Source organism: Erinaceus europaeus, chromosome 12 (genome assembly GCF_950295315.1).
Source record: "Erinaceus europaeus chromosome 12, mEriEur2.1, whole genome shotgun sequence".
Lineage (NCBI taxonomy): Eukaryota > Metazoa > Chordata > Mammalia > Eulipotyphla > Erinaceidae > Erinaceus > Erinaceus europaeus.
The window spans coordinates 102,136,854-102,153,628 of record NC_080173.1 but is presented as its reverse complement, the minus strand read 5'-3'; the positions used below and the strand labels follow the sequence as shown (position 1 = coordinate 102,153,628).

Genomic DNA, 16,775 nt, shown 5'->3' with positions numbered 1-16,775 from the left:
TAACATTCCACATATTCAGCATCTGTCCACTGTACATTTAGTCTGATATCAGAATAACTGCCTTTTCCTGGTTTGCCTATTCTTCAGGCTGTTAAATCAATGTCATGCATCTGATCCTCTTTCAGTTACAGTCATAGGTGGATTTAGACCCTTTAAAGGACCATCTGTGACCCCTTAAAACTTAAGAGCAGACTGGACTCTTGCTTGGACTCCTGCCCCAGACCTAGAAAGGGCTCCTTCTGGTCAGGGTCTAGTTCATCTATTCCAGTTCTTCAATAGATCCCCTGTGGAGAGTCAAGTGTGAAAATTTGTAGCATATCCTTTCATACATGCTGCCATACCGTTTCCCATTTCCATTTTGAAAAAAGAGTTCTAATATATGAATGTTTTAGATATTGTGACCATTGTTATCACAAGATTGGGGCAAAATAGAGATTTTTTTTTCCTGTCATCTTGTAAAATAAATAAGTTTTACAGGATATTTTTTAACAGCTCTTGATTTGAATGATATGATTTATATCTGATTCTGCTTCATGGAGGTATTTAGAATACCTTGATAGGTACTTTTGTTCTGACTTGGTGAAGGTCTTGAGAGAATTATGGCCTCCAGATTGACTTTACCTAAGACTGCAGCTTTAAGGGTGATGTGTAGCTGACTTCAGTGTCACCTTCAGTGTCGCCTTGCCCTTGATAGTCCTCAGGTTTTTCCTGGTATAGCAGACTGAGAAGGGGAAGCTGCCTGTTCCAACAGCTCTGTCCTACCCCTTCCCTGATGACCACGATCATCTTCCTAGACATTGTCGTATTGAGGCATTACCAAGGAAAACAACAACTGGACTCCATTCAGATATTCTATGAACTCATAATTCTACCCCTTTCTTTCATCATATTTTTAAAATGTGTGTGTGTGTGTGTGTGTGTGTGTGTGTGTGTGTGTGTGTGTGTTCCAAGACCAAATTTTCATTCTATTTATTTCAGACAGAGATACACCAGAGCATCAGAACTTTCCCTGGTGCTATGACAATCCCAAGTGGTGGTACACTTGAACCCAGGCCTTGCACATAGCAAGGTACCCACCCTACTGTGTGAGCTGCTTTCTAGCTCCAGGAGTTTTCCTGATGTGATGCCAGTATTAAATGTCAGGCCTCGTGCTTGTGCTTTAACACTGACCCACCTCCCCTGCTCAATTTTTATATTTTTATTGGGGTGGGTACCACTCCCTCTGTCCCTAAAGCTTCTCTCCCTGTCTCCCCATCTCCCTTAAAATTCAGCACCACTTAAGGGCTTCTGCATATGCAGAGCTGTTGAAAACCCCTTTGGGCCCATGCTTGGCATTTAGAAGGGAAGAGAGACCACAGCATCACCTCGACCTTCATAGAGCTCCCCATGTTGTCCTTGACATTTCTAGTGGCAAGAAGACCAAACCCAAGGTCTTAACACGGGAAGGGTTCTGCTACACCCCCAGCATTAGGGATTAATTTTTAAGTCTTTATTAGGATAGAAATGGAAAAGGCACTGGAGATGGGAAGTGACAGACACCTGCAGCCCTGCTTCACCACTCATGAAGCTTCCAGCGAGTATAGGCTCAGACCCAGATCCTTTGCGCATGGTGATACATGCACTTACTTGGGTGTACCACCACCCAGCCCCCGAGGCACCCATTTTTATCCATCTGTCCACTGCTACATGTAGCACTGTTTTTAGAGAAAAGGAAGGTGGATAGAAGCCAAGCAATTTGGTAAGAGTACGTAGTTGATTTAAGTAGCCAGGGTAGGATCTGGACCTAGGTCTCTTCGAAGAATGTTAACTAGGTCTGCCCTTTTCATTAAACCATGCAACAGAAACCCGCAATTATGACATTTTAGCCTGGCGGCTTATCGTTTCCTCTTCATCTGTAACATTCACTTCCTGTCCTGAACCCAAATCAATTTTAAGGAGACTTGTGAAAGAATGCTGAGTTGGAAGGCTGTTTGCTGCTGTTTGGCTAGGACTTGTGTGCACATGTGCAATCTCACTTGCAGGACTGATAACCTTTAGACTGCTTCAGTTTTTTGTTTTTTTTTTCCTCCTTGGTTGTTCTATTTTTTTTTCCCAAGGGAGTAGGTGGGGGGAACAAGTTTGCACAAAGCCTTAAGCAGCTAACTAAAACACACTGCCATTCTACCTTCACTGATTGCCTTGCCTACTCTACTCCAAGTTCTTGGTTTCCATTTCCTCGTAATTTTTACTGGAAAGATGTGACTAGGCACCACCTGTCCATATCCCCAGGAGTAATAGAGATGTCCTAACACATGCACTTTCCAAGCTGTCATTCTTCTACTCTTACACTGTTGTTTCAAATGACCTGACAACTTTTACTTTCAGAATGGTCTCATTATGTCCCTTAAAATCAATCAGTGTGCTTGCTTGAGACCTAGAAGAAAATCTTTAATAACTGAACTCTTGGTAATTTTGAATGCCTGTGAGTAAGGACGTCTTAATGTGTAAGCAGTGTCTGATGAGTAGAATGTAGTGATCAGATTTCTATTAACAAAACGAAAATGATTCTTGGTTTGGCCCTAGGTCGTCTGGGCCCTGCACACATTGTAATAGTTCTGGCTGTTCTAAGAAAACATTTTTTTTACACTAGTATTGAGTCATATGTCAGTTACTGGTGACCCCAGTTGGAATTGAAAACTAATTCCATGAATCTCAGTGGTTGTAAATGGTGCAGTGAACAACTGGTCCTGAACATTCTATTCCCACTACTGCTTTCCAGGCTCATGGTTGCACTGACAAAGAAAAGATCGGTGCTAGGGGAGAGGAAGAGTGCAGGTTTCACCCAAAACATGCCTTCTGATCATCCTATTCTTATTTTCAAAGCCTGATCACTCTCTTGCTATTTCTAGATAATTCTACCACAGAAGTGATTTTTGTAGTAAATCTCTCGGCACTAATGACACTGACCCACCTGCTTTCCTCAAAAGTTATTATTCAGATTCATCATTATCATGTTTGTTTATTCTGTTTTGTTAGCTGGCCTAAGATGAACTTTAAAATGTAGGTGCCACCTATGACCCTAGAAATAGCACAGTTTGATTGTACTATAATAAGTTGACCTACTGAAGGTGAGCAAATGAGAGATCAGTGATCAGTGCTCCATTTTTTTAAGAGAGACAGAGAGGCAGAGAGAGACCCCAGCACCAAAGCTTCCTTCAGTGTGATGGGGGGCCAGGCTCAAACCTGGGTTGTGCACATGGCAAACTATCCAGGTCAGCTATCTCAGCAGCCTTAAAAGGTAAAAATACCTGGAGCAATTTCTTTTCATTCTCTCTCTCTCTCTCTCTCTCTCCCCTCCCTCTCTCTCCCTCCCTCCCTTCTTCCCTCCCCTCTGGCTTAATAAAGTCATGGATTGAATCCGGGACCCAGGAGCCTCAGGCATGAAAGTATTTGCATCACCATTATTTTATCTTCCTAGTCCTGTCAGTACTAACGTTCATTATCTCATTTCTAGCTTGATTGCAGCCACTAAGGGGACCATAACCCCTACACTATATACCAGCAAACATGAAAACTTCACTATCTTTCTAGCCTTTCCCAAAGTTCCAGGAGCTGGAAGATGTTCTTTTTGATTAACGGAATTGTATTTATTTATTAAGTGGTAACTTTCCATTTCTATAAACTAAGGGTGTAGAACTAGTTCTGAAATCAAAACATTGCCTCAGATAATGGTAACATAACAGTACTGTTTGATTTTTCAGGTGGTCCCTGTTAACCTGTACATGTTTGGTGTGAATAGACAATTCCTCCACATTTGTTTTAAATGAAAACAAAGTTCCCATTCCACGATTCTCTCATTGATGCCCTCTCTCATAATAGAGTCAGGGGATGGATGCATTGTGCTCCTTGAAGCTCAAGCTGGCTGGCTCTCTGGGAAGGGTGCTTTGTAGCCTCTACCATGGAAGGATGAGGTGGCTCCTGAGAAGGGGGTTTTGTAGCCTCCACCTTGGAAGGGTTTTTGTTTTTATCAGAAGAGCTTTTATGAGGTGGTGGCTGCTGTGGTCCAGTCTCAAGTCTCCCCCACGTAGGTGCCAGTGCATGCCACCTGCTGCCAAATTGTTGTCCTCTGCCAGTCCCAGTTGGCCAGATGCCGTTCTAGCTTCGCAGGCAGGAGACAGACGACCAGGGTCTCATGGCTGAGAGGGATGCAGTTCAATCTTTATTGCTGGGCTAGCTTCGCAGGAGAGAGTCTGGGACTCTCGGAGTTGGAAGGCAATTCCAAGTGTGTTAAAACAGAAGAGCAGCTGTATATATACTCGCCAAGTAGGGTGGAAACAGGATGTGACGTAGAGAGGGTGGAGCGAAAAGAGACTGGTGGAATCAGGGTGACTATGAGAGGGGGCGGAGCAAAATGACATCGTGAACCAGTGGGGATTAAACCAGTCAAAACAATGATTATGAAAATAGACTACAACGTCAAGCAGTGCAACAGAAGGGGTCTTAGAAGCAGAATTTAGAAACATACCAATATTTCCCCCTTTCTTTTTAACTAATGACCATAGTATCAGGAGTGTGGGGTGAACAGAAACCTATATCATACAGGCATTTTCAAAAGAACTGGCACAAGACAGGGAGGAACAAGTAGGAGAGTAGCAAGAACCAGTGTGATGCCAAGGGGAGGCCTGAAGGGGCGTTTCCTGCCTCAATGGGAAGTGCCTAGCAGGCGAAAGGGTGTTTCTTGCCTCTGGAGGGCATCTATTGCCTCTGGGGGCGTTTCATGCCTCAAAGGGCTTTTCCTGCCTCTGTGCGCATCTCTTGCCTCTGGGGGCGTCTCATGCCTCAAAGGGTGTTTTCTGCCTCTGTGGGCAGGATTTAGTAAAGAGGGGGGGTTCCTGCCTCTGGGAACAGGGCCTGCAGGTGAGGGGGCATAGCCTATAGAGTCCTAAGGCTGCTGGCTGCAAAGTCCATGGACTGCTGCAGTTAGTCTTTGAGAAACCCAGCAGCATAAAGGGAAACTGCTGTAAAGTTGTGTAAAGTGTCCAAGAGGTGTGCTAGTAAGTCTGATAGAAGTGTCAGTCCAAAGCAGATGACCACGGATGAAATGCCAGGGGATGAAACGCTGCACGTCTGTCTCGATGGGGAAGGTCAACCACTGTAATTCCCCTTTTCTGTAGAGAGTGAGCTTTGGAGTCTGTGAATTAGTTTCTTCAGGTCATTCCAGGTCACATCATTGGTTTCGGGGGGGGGGGGGGCTGCTGTAGTCATGCCATCTTTTGGGCGATGTCAGAGAACAGGGATCCAAATGGATTTCCAGGGATTCCAGATGAGCAGATGCTTTTTCATGTGAAGACTTGACAGCTGTAATTCACTTACTTGTGAAGCAAAACGTGTAGCAGATTAGAAGTTTACTGTAATTGATAACTCCATTATAATTGGAAGTCCTTTGTAGTATGATTTTAAGGTTGTTTAAACAGTTTAAACTCAATAAAATGTGGAAAGGTAAAGAGAAAAACCACGGTTAGAAGCCTCAGGCATGAGAATCATTAGCATAACCATTGTGCTATCTATCCCACCCATACTCATACAGTTTTTAGGATTAAATGTTTTACATTAATACCAAGACATTAAAAAAAAATCAAAAGAGGAAAAAAAAGTTTTTTTGGATTTTCTGGATGTCTCTAGAAATGCATCCAGCATTTTTTTTAAGTCAATGTCATACAAAAATTCAGTCATTCAAATCACTCTCTTACGAAACACAACTGAAAACAGACAGCAAACTTAAGATATTCAGAGAGAACAATGGGGGGAAATCAAGAGAAAAGCAGTAGGCAGTTTTTGCTTCTTTCACCTTGAACCCGATTATCCAGATCTCACCATGTAGCATCATGAGTCCCCAGAGGGCGTCCTAGTCCAAAAAACTACTCAAAATTCCATTTAGGGTGCTTCTGACAGTTCCTGCTGGATTGCTGAAGGCACCCATTTTTAAAAACGTCTTCTCATCGAAGAAAGAATTGAATCAGGAGGGTAGAACTAACCACGTGTCTCCATTCTTGGGGACTGCCAGGGTACTGGAGAATGCTCTTCAAGTTAGAGTAGTCCTTCTTTGCGGGAAACATGCGAGAGGAAGTCCAGGAAGTCTGAAGAGAAATCTCTGCGCATCTCCCAAGCTCTACGATCACAGTCATAAGGAACCAAAGTTCCCAATCAGGGAACCAAAGTGTGGCCCAGAGCAAAATGTTCCGGAGACAGAGAAACTGATGAAAGAGTAGAGGCTTTGGGAAACCTCTTCATAAGTAGAAAGGCAGCCCATAGTGGATAGGTAGCCAAGTTTACTTATCTGGGGGATGGGAAGGTTAGGTCCCACGTTGGTTGGGCGCCATATGCCAGTCCCTGTTCAGGGCACCATTTGCCGGTCTAGCTTGAGGGTGCTTCTTCCCGAGCAAGTGCTCTCTAGGTTGGAGAGAACTCAACTGGAGCCAACCTAGGCTGCTGTGTGGGAGAAGGATCAGGAACTAGTGAGCTAGCATCGCAGGAGATAGACTCTGGAACTCTCGGAGTCGGAAGGCAATTCCAAGTGTGTTAAAACAGAAGAGCAGCTGTATATATACTCGCCAAGTAGGGTGGAAATAGGATGTGATGTAGAGAGGGTGGAGCGAAAAGAGACTGGTGGAAATCAGGGTGACTGCGAGAGGGGGCGGAGCAAAAAAACATCGTGAACCAGTGGGGATTAAACCAATGAAAACAATGATTATGAAAATAGACTACAACGTCAAGCAGTGCAACAGAAGGGGTCTTAGAAGCGGAATTTAGAAGCAGACCAACAGTCCTCCAGTGTGGGACCTGGCCCCAGCCCCTGAGCACCTGGTCACATTTTGCCTCTTTCAAATCCTTGTGTCTGATGACGTAGGCTACAGTTTATTAATGTTTTACCCCAATTTCCCTTGTTTTATTTCTTAAATTTTACCTGTGAGGGAGATTATCTGGTATTTTTCCTTCTCCTGGCTTACTTCACTTCGCACAATTCCCCCTAGTTCCATTCATGCTGTACCAAAAGAGAGCTTATCTATTATCAGCATTTTTTAATGGGAAAGGAGTAATTTGGTATCACAGGGTGGCTCACCCAGTACAGAGCATACTCTGGCTTGCACACAACCTGGGTCAAGCCCTGTTACCAAATGGGGGTGCCATAGCACTGGAGGTAGGACTGGTACTCTTTCCCTTTCTCGTTCTCTTTTAGTCTGGAGTGAAAAGAGTGAAAAGTTCACAGAGCTGCAATGGAACCATCTATGTTCAAGGGCCCAAACACACAATTTTAAATGTCCACTGAAATCAGTTTTAGGATAAGTATGACTTCCCTCTTCCACCTGTGGAAAAATAGAATAGATCCTCCTTGGTGTCATTTTTTGTTCTAATTTTTTAATTTTTTTTTTAATATTTATTTAATTTATTTATTCCCTTTTGTTGCCCTTGTTGTTTTATTGTTGTGGTTATTATTGTTGTCGTTGTTGGACAGGACAGAGAGAAATGGAGAGAGGAGGGGAAGACAGAGAGGGGGAGAGAAAGACAGACACCTGCAGACCTGCTTCACCGCCTGTGAAGCGACTCCCCTGCAGGTAGGGAGCCGGTTCGAACCGGGATCCTTATGCCGGTCCTTGTGCTTTGCGCCACCTGTGCTTAACCCGCTGCGCTATAGCCGGACTCCCTATTTTTTGTTCTATAATAGCAGATATTTAGTTCTGGGCACCAAATCTAAGTCTCCCTCCCCCTCTTTTTTTCATAACCTGAATTAATAGAGCCCTTCACTCATCTTTTTCCTGCATCTCTCTTAGCCTTTCTTCTCTAAGTTGCTTTTATGCCATCTTCCTGATGAGTTACAATGTCCTTCTCAAAGTAAATTGAGAGCACTGTAAGGTTGATGGCATCTTACTTATCTGAGTCCGCCGAACCCTGGACAGTGTCTGGTACAGTTGAACAGACGGGGCAGCGCAGTCTTAGAATGCTTGCTGGCACTGGGCTCCACCCTGACTAACGTGGATTCTATTTTAATCCTTTGGATGCCCACACAACTCTTTCCATTTTAAAAAGATACATAGGGAACACATTTTAAATAACTAGAGTAAAGTTTGGTGGCTTATCCATTATCTATAAGGATAAAAATGGAAACTGATGTAAACTCAAAAAGCAGAGTAAGGAGAGTAATTAAAAGTCTGGAAATTAAAAGACAAGATTTGGCTCACCTAGTAGAACACACACACCTGCAGAGAGACCCAGGTTTAAGCCCCTGCTCGCCACCTTCAGGAGGGAAGCTGCATGTTTGGCAGGTCAGTGCTGAAGGTGTCTTTCCTCTCTGTCTTTCTCTCAAAAAAGGAGGCTGGGAATGCTGAGATGGTGTAGGCACTGAGCCCCCTCAGTCGCTCTGGTGTGAAAATAAACAGAAAGCCTGGGACATGAGTGAATGAAGTCATCAGCCCTGCATAACCATGCTGTCTTTGCTCTTCTCTAGCTTAGAGCTAGCTTCACATTGTGCCATCTGCAGACTACTTGTCAGAGAATGATTGTTTGAACTGTAAGCATTTCAGGTATCCAGAAATAATTTGAGCCTTATCAGGAAGCCGTGTGTGTGTGTGTGTGTGTGTGTGTGTGTGTGTGTGTGTGTGTGTGTGTGTACACATAAATATTTTTATATGCACGTGTTTCTCTTTCACACTTTTAACTAGGCATTCTAAGAGTGTATTTGTTTGCTTGGGCAAGTGACCCCAAGATATTTACAAGTGATTGGACATTCCTCCTTTCTGCTGAAGTTAATATTTAAAAGAAAGAAAAAAGATAGTTTTCCTTAGCAATATAAGATTTTTGAGCATTAGCTGATATTACTCACTATACTGCTCAAATTGTAGTTTGTATGATTGTACTGTCACCTGTCCAGTTTAGCATAAACAGTATGAAGCCAAAGTAAATTATCCAGAATTTAAAGCATGAGATATGGTAGAAGGAGGAATGTAACTAGACTCATTTTAAGAAATGTGTTGCTTTGTAGGATTTTTATGGAACAATAAACTTTACTACTCAACTACATGTGTATCAACTTAAATTATGATACAGTAGTAACACTGTGTACAGTGGATACTTGAACAAGTGAAGAAAGATTTTTATTTGAACTACCTTGATATTTATTATAGTCCATTTCAAGTTCTACATCTTTAGGAGTGTAGCAGTATGGTAGCTAGGTATATACTGTAAACAAAAGCATGATGAATTTCCATCCTTACGGAATGAATGTCAGGAAAAAGGTACATTTACCTTATAGTTAATTTCTGAAATTAGTTGTTGTATAAGGTGAAGGGTAGATGCATGCATTTAAGAGAGAATAATTGTAATTTCAAATTACAGTGGTGGCTTCAGGGTTGGGGGAGGTGACCAAAAGTAGTAGGTTCAAATTGTCCAAAGAGGGTCTACATAAATTATCAACAGTATAGCATTTTATTTTAAAATATTAACAAGGGTACTAGAAAGTGGGATTGTAAATTCTTTTTTTTTTTTAATTTTTTTTTTAATTCTATTTATTCCCTTTTGTTGCCGTTGTTGTTTTATTGTTGTAGTTATTATTGTTGTTGTCGTTGTTGGATAGGACAGAGAGAAATGGAGAGAGGAGGGGAAGACAGAGAGGGGGAGAGAAAGACAGACACCTGCAGACCTGCTTCACCGCTTGTGAAGTGACTCCCCTGCAGGTGGGGAGCCGGGGTTCGAACCGGGATCCTTATGCCGGTCCTTGTGCTTTGCGCCACCTGCGCTTAACCCGCTGCGCTACAGCCCGACTCCCTGTAAATTCTTTTATCCAGATGCTTAAATAGCACAGGTCAAACCACTAGATCAAACCACTGTTCCTCAGATTATGACTTTGCTTGGCCCCAGTACTGAGGTCAAGATGTGGAGGCCTTGGTCTCAGGTGGTGGCGCACCTGGTTAAGTGCTCACATAACAGTGCACAAGACCCAGGTTCAGGCCCCTGGTCTCCACCCGCAGGGGGAAAACTTTGCAAGCAGTGAAGCAGGGCTACAGGTGTCTCTGTTTCTGTCCCCCTCTATCTCCCCTCTTCCTCTCAATTTCTGACTATCTCTATCAAATTAATTAATTAATTAAAAAAAAGAAGTGGAGGCCAATGAATTATCTGCATCTGAGCAGCTTGCTGTTGCAGTCCTGGACCCGCTGGCACTGCCGACTGAGGCTTTACATGGAAGGACCCTGTTCTCATCCTTGTAATGGATCTTGTAATAAGTCGAGTAGTAGCAGATATGGTCACAAAGACCCTGTGACCTGACCTACTGTAACTTTTTTGGGGGTGTGAGTATGGTAGGGAGAGGCCTAGAAAGCCTCTAAAATCTCTAATTTTAGCTCTAGTAGTGTCACAGTGTAATGAAAAAACAGCAGTGTTGTCCATTGCTTTGAGAACCTTCACAGGTATTTTCCACTTGGTATTCTTGCCTTTATGAAGTGAGTTACTTCATATCTTCATGCAACCTTTCTTGACCTCACTTCACTGTAATCCAGCGCTTGCTCAGACCTTCAATGAACAGAGGCCAGCAGGACGGCTTACTGGATAGTGGTGCACTTGCCTTGTTATGCACGGAACCCAGGCTCAGCTCCCACTGGACTGGAGGAAGTTTCTTCCCCTCTTACCGCCCCCCCCCCCCACTTTGTCTCTTTTCATCTGAAAACGTCGGCTAGAGTGGTGAAGCCCTACGACTATAAATCAAAAAGAAACAAAACAGGAAACACATTTTTCCTGACCTATTGGGGCTTAGTTTTCTTCTCTAGGTGTTTTTCACTTTGAGGTATAAATGCTATTGCTTGTTCAGAATCAAATAACACCAGTCTGATTGTTCAAAATAGAATGGTATTAGTCTGCTTTTATTCCTGACCAGTTCAGTATTTAACAGTATGTCTTTGATTTGTAGACATCTGGAGTCTGGGAGTGATCCTTTTTATGCTGGTGTGTGGGCAGCCGCCCTTTCAAGAGGCCAATGACAGCGAAACGTTGACAATGATCATGGATTGCAAATATACAGTGCCGTCCCGTGTATCTAAGGAGTGTAAAGAGTAAGTAAGAAACAAAAGCATGTGGACACTCAGTACTCATGTTAACGCCAGAAGCCCTGTTTTATTCTATGAACAGGTTAAAAAGTCTGAGGGAACTTACAGCATCCAAGCATCTCAATTCAGTTGAATACTCCTGTTCTTGTTTAGTATTTGGGGAGCTTGCCCCCACAGTTATTTGAAATTTAATATTACAGTTCAGCTTGCATTAGTCTTTCTTAACATACCTGTTTCAGAGACATCTATTACAGTTATGCCTCTTCAGCCTCAGAAGTGGAAGTTACTTTCACTTGGGATTAAGACATGACAAGGGAACTTTCTGTAAAAAAAGGAAGCACAAAGCAAGACTGCCTGGAATTATTTTAAGTTCCAGAGAAGGGATGTTTTCTCCTTCAATAGACTGTGACCACATCATTTTAAGATTTGTACAGCATGTCTCCTAGTTTTATTCACACATTCCTCCTTGCCAGCTCACTGAAGATCTCAGCTTTGGTTTATATGACTTCAGGGAGACAGTAAGCAAAGCTGTAATCAGATGGATATTTGAGATGTAAATAACTAGGCACAGTCTAGTATGTGTATATGTATGTACGTGTTGTACTATGGTATGAGTGCTGTGAAATACAGTAGTGGAACGAGAGGAAAAGTTCAGTATTCACTGACATTATGAGTAATATACTTTAATATGCTCTGCTGAGACTATAGCTACTGCTTTTAGGATTTTTCTGTAATAAGAAAGCTTTGAGTTTCTCTCATCCACTAGTAAAAAGGAAACCTAGTAGCTTAGGAGTCATTTACCTAGTCCTTCCACCTCATCTTAATCCTTGTGGTAGAAGGTTGTGAATTTATGTGTTCATACTTTATAAATTCTGGTTTCTTCATTCACTGCTGTGAGAATTGTAAAACTTAGCTTGTAGGGTGATGATAAAAACTGATGTAAACCAGGCTAGCGGCACAGTTCTTAATGCGTAAGAAGGGCTCAGTATGAACACTAGCAATAATGATGATGGTTGTCTCTGTGTCCATAGTACTTTTCATCTCACCCCAGGAAACAGCAGGATAGTCTCTGGATACGTTGTATGTGTATCTGATGTTTTTAATTCAGGGAGTATTTCCGTAGCCTCTGCTGAAAAAATGAAAATAGATTATTTTTATATTGACATGCTGCTCAAAAGATGTGTAGTATATATTATAAGGGGTTTCAAAAGGAACCCCTATGTATCCGCTAGCCAAGTTAAGGAGTGTATACCTAACAAATGGTATCTGAGTTTTTCTTGTTTAATTTTTTTTTTAAATTATCTGTTGGATAGAGACAGTCAGAAATTGAGAGGGAAGGGGAAGATAGAGAGGGAGACAGACACCTGCAGACCTGCTTCACCACTCATGAGGCTTCCCCCCTGCAGGTGGGGACTGTGGGCTTGAACCTGGGTTCTTGTGCTTTGTAACATGTGCTCAACCGCATTGCCACCCAGTCCAGTAGCTAAGGTTTTCTTAAGTCTCATCTCAGCATTTTTTCCTTAATTGGAAATTTTGTCCCATTTACATATATTGCATTCAGTGATAGGTGTATATGTATTTATGTGCTCTGTGTGCTTTATATTTCTTCTTTTTCTTTTTCTTTTTTTCTTTCATTCTGTCATCTTTAGGATAGATGAAGGCCCTTCCCCACCCCTTAAGATTTTCCCCTCAATTAGCTTGGAAATTGCAGTCTAGTGATTTTCCTAGCTATTTAACACACATACACACATACATGTTGGTATACTTAATAAAAATCTGTAGTTAATTCTTACCTTTATTCTCTTCATAAGTAGCACAGAATCCACAGGCCACTACTGTACATCATTTTAGTATTTTTTTACCTCCATATCTTACACACCATTTCCATTCTGTGCAGTACAAATTATCTGAATTCCTTAGAATTACTCAGGCATTTGCTAGAAGGTTGGTTTCCAGGTGCCCAGAAGGTTGTGCAGCGGGCAGAGTGCTCAGTTTGCACGTGTGAGGTCCCGAGCTTGTTACCCTGCGTGCATTCTTCAGAGTCCTGCTCTACTGTGTTTCTTCTCTCTTGCCACACCTTTAAGAAAATGAATCTTTGTTTTTCTTGCAGTTGACATCACCTTCTCCCCAAGTTACATCCTGTGTTACAGTTTCTTTCAAATCACTTTATTGAGTGGAACTCACTATATGCATCCAGGTCCCTTTCTCCTTTCTATGAGTGTCTCCTGGTGACCAGGTTTCTCAGGCTTTATCAGAAAGTCCTTATGTCATGTAAGCTCTTGAAAAAGTTTTACTAAGGATAGAGCTCTGACAGTTATTTTCTCTCAGGCTCCTAGAAATAATATCCACTCTATTTGACTTTCCTTGTCACTGTCAAGTCAGCTGTGCGTCTTAGTGGTGCCATCTGCCTTTTCTCTCAGACTACTTTAAGAGCTTCTGCTTTGGAGCTGTTAGGCTTCCAGGTTCTGGGAGAAATACTGCAAGGCAGGTGTTGCCACATGTGTGTAGTTCTTCCCTCCCCCGGTAGGCATCTGCACACTGTATCTCTCCACCACTACTAGCTGGCCTCTTCTTCCCCTGTAGTTGACTGGATGCCCCTGCCTGGAGACTCTTAGCCCCTCCCGCCTCCCTCTCTGTTTTAGGCTCCTTGGCTCTCCTGCAACAGACCACAGTTAACCCAAGTTCCACTCTGTGGTTTCTCTTTCTTTGTTTCTGAGGTTCCCCCTGTGTATGAGATAATCCCAGATTTTTCTTTCTCCTTCCGGCTTATCTGACTTAACATGGTTCTTTCAAGTGTTTTCCAAGATTTCATCGTTTCTTTTAGCTCAGTGGTATTTCCCATTTTGTTTGTATACCACAAGTTTAATGCAGTTCTTCCAACACTCTGATTAGATGTATGTTAGATATTCTCATTCTGTTCTCTTTATGTTTTTTATCTCTTTTGTATTTTATCCCTTAGTCTGTCAGTCCTGGGTTTTCCTTGCCTCTGCTCTTTGACTCATTGCTTCCTTCTCTTTCTCCCTCCCTCCTTTCCTCTTTCCCTCCCTCCCTCCCTCTCTGTTTTATCACTTTATTGAGAGGCCAGTGGTTTATAGCACAGTTGTTGACACATGGATACAGTTTCTCCTCTCCCTTGGTAGGTGTGTCCGCACAGCATTCTTGCCTCCAACTTAGGCCATTTTCCACCATCTGCACTAGGACCCCAGCACCCCTCCTTCCCCTTGAGTCCTTTGCTTTGGTGCAATACACCAAACCCAGGCCAAGCTTCACTTTGTGTTTTTCCTTTTCTGTCCTTGGTTTTTAAGTTATAAGTTTTTAAGTAAAGCATTGCACTTTGTGTCAAAAATGGTACTTGTAATAGCTAGGAATCAGATTTGTCAGAATAATAAGGTACCTTAATAATAAGTCTAGTATTCCTTTCTTTATCTTACACAATGATTTGTGAATAAATTCTTAAGAGTTTTCCTTCACATTGGGAACAAAAACAGTTGAAGAGTGTGATTAGGAACACTGGCTGTTGGGAGTCCCTGGTTATGGAGCCAGATATTAAAATTATACAGCACTATTTAAGACAGAGAATACTGTTGTATGTCTTGATATAAGCAGTATCCATTTCCATGGTCTTCAAATGTGTTTCATAAGCGAGGTCACCTAATTTAGAAGAAGGATATATTGATTTGTTTTGTTAAAATAATTATTTTTCACATTTAGAAGCTCTCTTCCATTTCCTGATTGTATTTCCATGTTTCTCCTTTACATTCTAAGCATATTTAGCATGGCATTGTTTGCTTATCTGAAAGCTCGATGGTTGAAGTCTTTGCATTCTTATGTGGCTGGAATATGTATTCTTGCTAAGGGAACCTAGTTCCCTTTGTGTTTTCACTGAGGTCGTTGTCCTTGTAATGTGTGGCTCCTTCTTTTAAGTTACATTCCTACAAAAGGGTTTGCATTTACTTCTCTGCTGTGTGCCCTGTAGCAAGTAATTTCACCCTGAACCCCATTTTTTCTTAAAAAAAACAACCTGTTTCTTATGAGAGAAAAAGTGACAGAATGGATGTAGTGTTAGGAATTATGTCAGGGGCCTCTGGGATTCTAGATCCAGTCCCTTGAAATCACGTTAGATTAATGTACTCACTGTGTATGCTATACAGGTATTATTAATTTGGATAATTATAAGGATTAGCTATACGTAGAATTTCTTAGAATAAATTTCTCTGCCCACCTCTATAGCCAGTGTTACAGCAGGCACATTTTGGTTTTGATGTCTTAGAAGTAGATTTACTCACATTCACACGCAAGCTGGAGTTCTAGCTGTTCACAAGGGCTGTGGTTGTACTCACCATGTCAGCAACTTCCACATGTTCTGCTCAGTTTCCTGATATCTCTGCAGTGTTCACAATTAAAGCAGAAACAGTCAGAGCAGAGGCTAGCTTTCTTATTCAGCCTTTAAGAGCCCTGCTTTGACCTTAGGAGACTCTCTCCCTCCCTCCTTTTTCCCCTCTCCCTTCCCCCCTCTTTTTTTCCTTTTCTTTCTCCTCCCTTCCTTCATTCCCTTCATTCTTCTCTCTCTCTCTCTCTCTCTCTCTCTCTCACACACACACACACACACACACACACACACAGGCACACACTTCCTCCCCTTCTTTCTCTTTTCATACTTGAACTTTAGTACTCTGAATCAACTTTTTCAGAAAGAAAGAGACAGACAGAGACACCAAAGCACCTGAGCTTCTTGAACTGTAGCACACTTGTGGTGTGCTGGGGGGTTTACACCTGGATTGCATGTGAGCTGTCTCACTGGCCCTGTGTTGGTCTGCTTCTAAATTCTGCTTATAAGACCTTCTGTTTTGATCATCACATGAGGTTCGCTTGTGTCACTTACGCTGTGGTCTATTTACATAATCGCTGGTTTACCTGGGTCCCGCCCTGCCTGCAGGGTATTGGTTTAATCCCCACTGGTTAGATGGAAGCTTTCTATGCTCTGTTTGTGCTCTTTTTTTGCTCCGCCCCTTTTCCTAGTCATTTCCTTTCCCTTGTCACTTCCGGTGAAGAGATGCATAAAAAGCGAAGTATCTGATTAATAAAGGAGATACTGCTTCCCAGCTCAGCCGTGAGTCCCTGGTCGTCTGTCTCCCGCCCGCGAAGCTGGCCCGGCAGCCTGTGTTTCTTCTTTGTTTACTGTTTTGCCAGAACAATACCTTTTACCAAAATATGTGTCTAAGAATGCATCGCTGGTGCTCTGTCTTCTCAGGAGCCTTTGTTCTTCCTGACACTGGATTGGCTCACGTCTTCTCGTTCACACTTGACCACAGCTGATTTGTGGACATGTTCTGATACCTGAAATTCACTCCAGATAGGAAGCTGTGCTTGTGTGTTTGGCTTATCTGGAAGTTGTGATGGTTTTTTTGTTCTGATGGTGCTAAATTTTCTTTACTCCTGCTACCTCCCCATGACCACCAGTGAACCTCATAAAATTAATGGTGTACAAAGCTGGTGAATCCACTATTTTTTTAAAAAAATATTATCTTTATTTTATTTATTGGATAGAGACAGCCAGAAATCTAGAGGGAAGGGGGTGATAGAGAGGAAGAGACAGAGAGACACCTGCAGCCCTGCTTACCACTGGCAAACCTTTCCCCCTGCAGGTGGGGACTGGGGGCTCGAACCCAGGTCCTTGTACACTCTAACGTGTGTGCTCAACCAGGT

General features: G+C 42.5%; 1 protein-coding gene across 2 annotated transcripts in view; it reads left to right on the top strand.

The window, feature by feature from the left end:
• SNRK (SNF related kinase) overlaps window positions 1-16,775 on the top strand; it is a 62,195-nt gene that overhangs the window by 32,867 nt on the left and 12,553 nt on the right. For both annotated transcript variants that reach the window (XM_060204881.1, XM_060204880.1), the window contains exon 3: window positions 10,934-11,075. In XM_060204881.1, the coding sequence (XP_060060864.1) occupies window positions 10,934-11,075 (142 nt within the window). The remainder of the gene's footprint in view (window positions 1-10,933; window positions 11,076-16,775) is intronic.